At 37.7% G+C, this 10,593-nt stretch overlaps 1 protein-coding gene across 1 annotated transcript in view; it reads left to right on the top strand.

Annotated features, from left to right (window-relative positions):
* The window catches only part of LOC123501004 (serine-rich adhesin for platelets-like), a 150,534-nt gene that overhangs the window by 136,148 nt on the left and 3,793 nt on the right, over positions 1-10,593 (top strand). Inside the window, exons 10-12 of the mRNA XM_045249559.1 lie at positions 40-337; positions 4,548-4,680; positions 8,918-9,088. Of these exons, the coding sequence (XP_045105494.1) occupies positions 40-337; positions 4,548-4,680; positions 8,918-9,088 (602 nt within the window). The remainder of the gene's footprint in view (positions 1-39; positions 338-4,547; positions 4,681-8,917; positions 9,089-10,593) is intronic.

Here is a 10,593-nt window from a genome sequence, read left to right as displayed (position 1 = left end):
CTTCTTTTCACTATATTTTTCTTTCTACTAATTCCCTTTATTCATCCTTCTCTCCTCCTGTTATTCTAACTTCTACATTAACAATTAACACCACCACTACAACCACCTTCACCTCATTACATAACTTCCTTCTCCCTCAGGCCATCATGTCCCTGAACGAGGAGGACCCAGTGCGGCTGCAGGTGTGGCGCCGCTCCCTGGGAGTGGAGGACGCACAGATCACGTTGCCCGACCTGGAGGCACAGAACGGCGTCATCCACATCATCAACAAGGTCATCATGCCTTCCAACCAGAGCCTTGCTGACGTTCTTCGCTCGCTGCCTGGCCACAGTTTCGAGTGAGTCCCGGTGAGGAGGGAGGGAGGGAGAGGGGGAGCATGAATGATGCCTGTAGTTGTTATTTTCCTGGTTTCTCTCTATACTTTGTAACAATTGTACTTTGAGCAGGACTATTTTTCAAAGCCTGTCTCTTTTCTCATTGACGATACAAAATTCAAAAACTTCATACAGACTTAAAAACCGTCATTACACCATCTACAAATCGTCGACGTAAAGGATCCTAAACCTTTGCGGGTGAATGAGGATCCAGTCAATTGGTAGACTTTTGGCAAACATTTGTTTTTACTCTGTCCGGGATCTAGCACCTCAGCAGGACTTCTTAATAGCAATTTTTGTTTCTTTTGATTGGTTTCCTTCCTATATAATTGAAAATAAAACTTTGAATTATCAGGAAATCATAGCAAAGAATGGTAACTTGAAGTGAAAATGTCCATCTTTTTACGATTAGATTGAATACAAATTTCCAGCTTGAAAGAGAGAGAGAGAGAGAGAGAGAGAGAGAGAGAGAGAGAGAGAGAGAGAGAGAAGTTACAGAGAAAAACAGGCCACAGCAGGCCTTAATGTCCTCACGAGGTTACCAGATTAGAACTACTAAGCTGATAGTAGAAGTAAAGGACAGCCAAGCCGCAGACTCTCTCCCCACCGTCCACTTCCTCTGGCATAAGCCGGTCAAAGAAAAATACTTTATGGGGTTAGAAAAGAAAAAAATACCGGAAGAAAATTTTACAAGGAAAAAATAAAAATGTACGAAATCAGATACCCCCAGTTCCCAGGGGCAAGGAAGTTAATCTAATAAACAAGCGCTGTTTGCTGCGGATTAGAGGCAAAATATTTGTCAAGACAGGGTTTAAAAGTTTCTACGGTGTTGCAGTCTATCCCGTCTCGAGGAAACTCATTCCATAGAATGTTAGTAGCGAGTGACTTGACGCAAGTTTGTGTAGAGATGGTGGTTTTCCCTGTTTCCTCTACTGTTCTCCTGTTCTCGAGACCTTCGTAACAAAGCTCCCATAGGTGGAGACCGAGTTCCATTGAAGGATCTTGGAGGTGCAAGAAGAGTTTCGAGTGGGAATATCTAATCTGCACGCTGAGATATGCTGAGATATCTCAGTGTTTGAGGAAGTGTTTGGCCCTGAAATCACCTTATCCGGTAAGGTGATTCAGGGGCAAGAGGAGTGGCGGGTTGTGTCCACGGGTGCCAAGAGGAGGAAGGTTTTTAGGGCTCCTCACCTCGTCACCTCGTTGAGACAAGGTACCCCTTCAGTGTGTTGAAGGGAGTGGAGGATGACGGGGGGGATGTGGGGGGAGGAGACGAGGAGGGGAAGGAGGAAGCAGACGCAGGTTTCCTGCTCCTTGATAGAATCTTGGATGTTAGTGACAGTTAGGTCAGGCACTTAGTGCGTTTTGTGCTATGGATAGGAAGCGTTGGGCGAGGGGTAGAGAAGGTAGCAGCTGGCTAGAAGATGGGACTAAGCCCATTGTTTTTCTCAGCACGGGAGAGAATGACCTTTGTGAGGTCAAGAGTGAGGAGTTATTCAGGAGGTTTAGAGAGTTTTTTGGTAAGATTAGGAGGAGACTGAGCGATGAATGGCTGTCCACGGGTATTGCAGTGAATTGCAGCATTGTAGATCTTTTTAAAAGCAATGGATGGGCATTCATCGACAATTGGGACCTCTTCTATGGTAAGAACACCTTGTATGGCGGGGATGGAGTGCATTTAACACGCCAGGGTGTTCGAATTTTTGTTAACACTTGAGCAGGAGTTAGATGTATTTTTTTCGTTAGTCAGGAGAGAGAAAAAGGGCTTGTAAGAACGAAAGAGAAGACAGAATGGTTGAATCTAGAAAAGTAACCAGCTTAGTGAAGGCGAGGAGCAGCTTAAGTGTATATTACAAAATTATTGGAGTAGTTTAGATAAGATAGATTTACTTAGAGGAATAGTGTGTGTTGAAATTTTTGATATAATTGCGTTAACAGAAACTTGGTTAGACATGTGAGAGAAAATATTTAATCAAGAGGTTAGAATTGATGGTTATACACTTTTTTTTCACAAGGACAGGGAAAACAGAAAAAGGAGGGGCGTGGCTTTGTACGTCAAGAACACATTGTTATGTTGCATTAACAATAGAATTAATGGAGATAGCAAAACAAAGTCCCTATAGATGGATATCAAGGAAGGTTTACAATATGTAGTAATGTAGTGTACAGGCCACGTAATGCTACAAATGAAATCAACTCCTCACTGTGGAAGAAAAAGAATAGAGCAGCCAGGTACAGTCAGGCATTTGTAGTGGGTGATTTCAATTATATGAATGTTAGTTGGAGCTTGATGATGGGCAACAGTGAAGCAGAGGAATTTTTAAGATCTTTTAGGATAATTTTTAAAACAGGTAATATTGGAACCCACAAGGGATAAAGATATTCTAGATTTGATTCTGACAAACAGGAAGGGAAGCTGTTACAGATGTAGAGGTTGGTTGGCAGCTAGGCAACAGCGACCATAGTGAAAAAATGTATAAAATGTAAAGGCATGAAGTTTTTGGAAACAAGAGCACTAGGAAAGAACCTGATTTCAAGAGGTCAAATTTTAAGGGATTAAGATGTCTCCAGGGAGTCTACTGGCAAGGTGCAGGGAGGGAAAGGTTAAGTTAAGGTCTAGAATACAGATGACGGTGAGAAGGCAGGATCAAAGAGGTAGGGTGAAGTGTGAAGTCGGTGAAAGGGAGAGAAATGGCAGACAGAGGGCTGAGAGAGTACCAATCGGAGAGTCAGGTTAGCCCGAGATGGGCGATGTGAGGGTGGTGGGGTCAGGGCAGGTAAATGTTGGTGAGGTGTATAATTACTTTCTTGATAAATTACATAAGGATCAAGTAGCTAATATTCCATATAAAACAATAAAATCACAAAGCAGCTTTAGGCTGTAAGCATGGATAGGCTACACATTTCTTAAGGACTTGAGAAATTCGTAAATATTTTGTGAATCTAACCCAGGAATGGAGCGGAGTGTGCGCGGTGACCCCTTCCTACTACAGTGCGCAGTGAGGACAAAAGAGAGAGAGAGAGAGAGAGAGAGAGAGAGAGAGAGAGAAATGTATAAATGTATGTACGTATGTATGTATAAATATAAGGTTTTAAAAGCCATAGAGTATGTATGTATATATATATATATATATATATATATATATATATATATATATATATATATATATATATATATTTATTTATTTATTTATTTGTATATATATATATATATATATATATATATATATATATATATATATATATATATATATATATATATATATATATATATATATATATATATATATATATATATATATATATATATATATATATATATATATATATATATATATATATATATATATATATATATATATATATATATATATATATATATATATATATATATATATATATATATATATATATATATATATATATATATATATATATATATATATATATATATATATATATATATATATATATATATATATATATATATATATATATATATATATATATATATATATATATATATATATATATATATATATATATATATATATATATATATATATATATATATATATATATATATATATATATATATATATATATATATATATATATATATATATATATATATATATATATATATATATATATATATATATATATATATATATATATATATATATATATATATATATATATATATATATATATATATATATATATATATATATATATATATATATATATATATATATATATATATATATATATATATATATATATATATATATATATATATATATATATATATATATATATATATATATATATATATATATATATATATATATATATATATATATATATATATATATATATATATATATATATATATATATATATATATATATATATATATATATATATATATATATATATATATATATATATATATATATATATATATATATATATATATATATATATATATATATATATATATATATATATATATATATATATATATATATATATATATATATATATATATATATATATATATATATATATATATATATATATATATATATATATATATATATATATATATATATATATATGAATGTACGTACCCTCATGTATGGTTTGTACTTTCCCTCGCCACGACAGAACGTTCCTGGAGGCCGTGGACCGTGTATCGCAGGAGGGAGAGGCGGGAACGCTGCTTAGCCTCGGTCCTGGAGACGAGATGTTCTATACTTTCTTCGTGCCTACGGACAGAGCCTTCCGCAGGGTGAACCAGGTGAGAGAGGTTTTGAGCTGAAAATGGCTGAGAGGGTATGGGGTGGTGGAAGTGATCGTTGTTGACATTAAGAGAAAGGAATAAAGGGAAAAGACAGTGGAGAGAAAGAAGAGAAGGAAGTGGTGGTGATTGTAATGAAGACTATTTGCACGAGCAATGTCAAGAATAACCTTTTACCTCCCTAAGTAGGCAATGATAAGACTGAAACTAAGATCTTACCATACCGAAACGATAATTTACTCTCAATGAGGTCAAATAGCACTAGTTCTGATCTGGACCGGTCGTGGTCTGCCTAGTTCTTGCCTGGATTAGTTTCACACCGTTTCACACCGGAGACGAGCCACACGACCCAGTAGAGTCTGGCTGACTTTGGTTGTTCACACCTGGCGCGATGCTATGCGAGACATTCCCTGTGGTGGAGGCTGGTTGACTTGACAGTTCCTGATGTGGAGGAGGAGGAGGAGGTGGGGAAAGAGGAGTTATTAGTGTTATCTTTAGCCTTGAATGATAAGAGGAAAAATAATTGGGTACATCAAGCAAATATTAAACGACTAGAATGTGGTGAATATCATCATCTTATTTAAAATCTAGAAATGGATAGGGGTAATTTGGACAGTCTTTTAGACTGACTGACTCCAGCTCAGTTCACTGAAGGACAGTGAGTGAGTAAGGGAGAGTTGGGAAGTCAAGTCAGTGCGGTCAAGAAAAGGTATACCTCTGGAGACGAGTCCCAATGGGCATGACCCATCGATACTATGGCCAGAAAAATCGCCTATTCGGTGATCTTGGAATCGGTGCGAGCGGCGTGGTTGGCATATGTCCCAAAGTTTCGCATTCGATGTGACCACTCCTATTGGAAATACACTGAGGCGATTTTTAACAACTCTTCCTCTTCGCACAAAACTATAAGCACTTCCGACACACACACACACATACACCCTTCATTTAAAATAAAAATAAAAAAATGGCGACTCCTACATCAGCCTCGGAGTTCTCTTCTGGGGAGGGCACCATAAATGTCCCCAAGTCTTACTGCTCTGTCAGTGTTGACCCAAAATATCTTGACACCTCCCTCAACTTTTTCTTCATTAACCTCTGCAACATTCGCGGTCTTAAATTTAATTTTCAATCTGTAGAACACCACCTCTCCTCTACTAAACCTCATCTTCTTTTCCTCACCGAAACACAGCTGTCTGAGGCAACTGACAGTAGCCCCTTCTCTGTTCCTCCTACTTTCTCTATTCTCATTTTCGTTCCAAAGCTGGATGTTGCGTCTATGTGCAACGACTTAACTTGCTCTCGTGCCCACGCTCTTGAATCTTCCGAGTTTTCCACCATCTGGCTTCGACTCAACAGTCACTCTCTAACTAAATTCATCTGTGCTGTCTATCTCTCCCCTAACTCCTCTGACTATAGTAAATTCTTTGACTATTTAACTTCCAAAGTGGAGCACATTCTGTCCCTCTACCCTTTCGCAGAGATTTCCATTCTTGGAGATTTCAATGTTCACCACCAGCTTTGGCTTTCCTCTCCCTTCACTGACCATCCTGGTGAACTAGCCTTCAACTTTGCTATCCTCCATGACCTAGAGCAACTGGTGCAACACCCTACTCGTATTCCTGACCGTCTTGGAGACACGCCCAACATTCTTGATCTCTTCCTCACCTCTAATCCTTCTGCTTATGCTGTCACCCTTTCATCTCCGTTGGGCTCCTCCGATCACAATCTCATTTCTGTATCTTGTCCTATTTCTCCAATCCCTCCTCAGGATCCCCAAAGCGGAGGTGCCTCTGGCGTTTTGCCTCTGCCAGTTGGGGGACCTGAGGAGGTATTATGCTGATTTTCCCTGGAATGATTACTGCTTCCGTGTCAGAGACCCATCTCTTTGTGCTGAACGCATAACAGAGGTGATAGTGTCTGGCATGGAGGCGTACATTCCTCATTCTTTTCTCAACCTAAACCTTCTAAACCTTGGTTTAACTCAGCCTGTTCTCGTTGCTATACATAATAGAGGTTGCCCACAAAAGGTACTTGAGCCTTCCATCTCCTGAATCTCATGCACTTTATATCTCTGCCCGGAATCATGCCAAGTCTGTTCTTCAACTTGCCAAACACTCCTTCATAAATAGAAAATGTCAAAATCTTTCAAACTCAAACTCCCCTCGTGACTTCTGGCATCTGGCCAAAAACATCTCAAATAACTTCACTTCTTCATCTTTCCTCCTTTATTTCATCCTGATGGCACCACTGCCATCTCTTCTGTCTCTAAAGCTGAACTCTTCTCTCAAACCTTTGCTCACAACTCCACCTTGGATGATTCTGGGCTTGTCCTCCTCTCCTCCTCCTCTGACTATTTCATGTCTACAATTAAAATTCTTCGTAATGATGTTTTCCATGCCCTCGCTGGCCTAAACCCTCGGAAGGCTTATGGACCTGATGGGGTCCCTCCTATTGTTCTCAAAAACTGTGCTTCCGTGCTTGCACCTTGCCTGGCCAAATTCTTTCAACTTTGTCTATCGACTTCTACCTTTCCTTCTTGCTGGAAGTTTGCCTACATTCAGCCTGTTCCTAAAAGGGTGACCGTTCTAATCCCTCAAACTACCGTCCTATAGCTTTAATCTCTTGCTTGTCTAAAGTTTTTAATCTATCCTGAATAGGAAGATTCTCAAACATCTGTCACTTCACAATCTTCTGTCTGATCGCCAGTATGGCTTCCGTCAAGGTCGCTCTACTGGTGATCTTCTGGCTTTCCTTACTGAGTCTTGGTCATCCTCTTTTAGAGATTTCGGTGAAACTTTTGCTGTTGCGTTAGACATATCAAAAGCTTTTGATAGAGTCTGGCATAAAGCTTTGATTTCAAAACTGCCCTCCTACGGTTTCTATCCTTCTCTCTGCAACTTTATCTCAAGTTTCCTTTCCGACCGTTCTATTGCTGCTGTGGTAGACGGCCACTGTTCTCCTAAATCTATTAATAGTGGTGTTCCTCAGGGTTCTGTCCTGTCACCCACTCTCTTTCTATTATTCATTAATGATCTTAACCAAACTTCTTGCCCTATCCACTCCTACGCTGATGATACCACCTACATCTTTCCACGTCCTTTCAGAGACGACCAACCCTTCAGGAAGTCAACAGATCACGCAGGGACTAACAGTTTTCCACAGAACCCTGACTTCTAATCTTTCTAAGATTTCCGATTGAGGCGGAGAAAATCTAGTAGTTTCAATGCCTCAAAACTCAATTCCTCCATCTATCAACTCGACACAACCTTCCAGACAACTATCCTCTTCTTCAATGACACTCAACTGTCTCCCTCTTCCACACTGAATATCCTCGGTCTGTCCTTTACTCATAATCTTAACTGGAAACTTCACATCTCATCTCTTGCTAAAACAGCTTCTATGAAGTTAGGCGTTCTGAGGCGTCTCCGCCAGTTTTCTTGCCCCTCCAACTGCTAACTCTGTACAAGGGCCTTATCCGCCCCTGTATGGAGTACTCTTCACATGTTTGGGGGTTCCACTCACACAGCTTTATTAGATAAGGTGGAATCAAAAGCTTTTCGTCTTATCAATCCCCCTCCTCTGACTAATTGTGTTCAGCATCTTTCTCACTGCCGAAATGTTGCATTTCCTGCTATCTCTTATCAATATTTTCATACCAATTGCTCTACTGATTTTGCTAACTACATGCCTCCCCTCCTCCTGCGGCCTCGCTGCACAAAGCTTATTTCTTCCTGTACCCCTATTCTGTCCAACTCACTAACGCAAGAATTATCCAGTACTTTCAGTCTTTCATACCGGTTTTTTTTTTTTTTTTGTACAATGTGGGCTTTTCACGGGAATGTATGGGCTAAAAGGGATACTTTTTAGGGTACCCCCTATATTAAAGCCCACCCGTTAGGAAACCATTGCCCCGAGTGAGGAAGCCCAACCTACACTCAGACCGTGGACAGTATTCGAACCCGTGCGCTTGGAGCCCCCTAGGACGCATGGTTCCGCTGTACCACGGTAGCCCCATTCTCTGGTAAACTCTGGAACTCCCTGTCTGTGTCTGTATTTCCAACTTCCTGTGACTTGACATCATCCAAGACGGAGATTTCAAGACATTTGTTCCTATCCTTTGGTTAATTCTATCAGCTCTGTAAGGAGACTGGCAACAAAGTGAGTTTTTTTTCTTTATATTTCTATTGCACTTAACCAGCCCTTCTTTCTTATATATAAAAAAAAAAATAATATGCAGGCAATGCTGAGGCGGTTGCGGCAGGACGAGGCCTTCACACGGCGGGTGGTGAGGCAGCACGTGGCAGTTAACATGTTTCCTGAGATCTCCTTCGAGAAGAACCTGGTATACACGGTCAATGGCATGGCAGGACCCTTCGACGTAAAGAAAACTAAGGACGACATTCTTAAGGTGGGATGGGTCTCTCTCTCTCTCTCTCTCTCTCTCTCTCTCTCTCTCTCTCTCTCTCTCTCTCTCTCTCTCTCTCTCTCTCTCTCTCTCTCTCTCTCTCTCTCTCTCTCTCTCTCTCTCTCTCTCTCTCTCTCTCTCTCTCTCTCTCTCTCTCTCTCTCTCTCTCTCTCTCTCTCTCTCTCTCTCTCTCTCTCTCTCTCTCTCTCTCTCTCTCTCTCTCTCTCTCTCTCTCTCTCTCTCTCTCTCTCTCTCTCTCTCTCTCTCTCTCTCTCTCTCTCTCTCTCTCTCTCTCTCTCTCTCTCTCTCTCTCTCTCTCTCTCTCTCTCTCTCTCTCTCTCTCTCTCTCTCTCTCTCTCTCTCTCTCTCTCTCTCTCTCTCTCTCTCTCTCTCTCTCTCTCTCTCTCTCTCTCTCTCTCTCTCTCTCTCTCTCTCTCTCTCTCTCTCTCTCTCTCTCTCTCTCTCTCTCTCTCTCTCTCTCTCTCTCTCTCTCTCTCTCTCTCTCTCTCTCTCTCTCTCTCTCTCTCTCTCTCTCTCTCTCTCTCTCTCTCTCTCTCTCTCTCTCTCTCTCTCTCTCTCTCTCTCTCTCTCTCTCTCTCTCTCTCTCTCTCTCTCTCTCTCTCTCTCTCTCTCTCTCTCTCTCTCTCTCTCTCTCTCTCTCTCTCTCTCTCTCTCTCTCTCTCTCTCTCTCTCTCTCTCTCTCTCTCTCTCTCTCTCTCTCTCTCTCTCTCTCTCTCTCTCTCTCTCTCTCTCTCTCTCTCTCTCTCTCTCTCTCTCTCTCTCTCTCTCTCTCTCTCTCTCTCTCTCTCTCTCTCTATATATATATATCTATATATATATATCTATCTATCTGTCTATCTGTCTGTCTATCTGTATCTATGTATATATATGTATATATATATATATATATATATATATATATATATATATATATATATATATATATATATATATATATATCTATATATATATATATATATATATATATATATATATATATATATATATATATATATATATATATATATATATATATATATATATATATATATATATATATATATATATATATATATATATATATATATATATATATATATATATATATATATATATATATATATATATATATATATATATATATATATATATATATATATATATATATATATATATATATATATATATATATATATATATATATATATATATATATATATATATATATATATATATATATATATATATATATATATATATATATATATATATATATATATATATATATATATATATATATATATATATATATATATATATATATATATATATATATATATATATATATATATATATATATATATATATATATATATATATATATATATATATATATATATATATATATATATATATATATATATATATATATATATATATATATATATATATATACACATATATATATATATATATATATACATATATATATATATATATAATCCGTA

Source organism: Portunus trituberculatus, unplaced genomic scaffold (genome assembly GCF_017591435.1).
Source record: "Portunus trituberculatus isolate SZX2019 unplaced genomic scaffold, ASM1759143v1 PGA_scaffold_67__1_contigs__length_338168, whole genome shotgun sequence".
Classification (NCBI taxonomy): domain Eukaryota; kingdom Metazoa; phylum Arthropoda; class Malacostraca; order Decapoda; family Portunidae; genus Portunus; species Portunus trituberculatus.
Note: the sequence above shows the minus strand (reverse complement) of the source record. Positions and strands in the feature narration are given on the sequence as shown.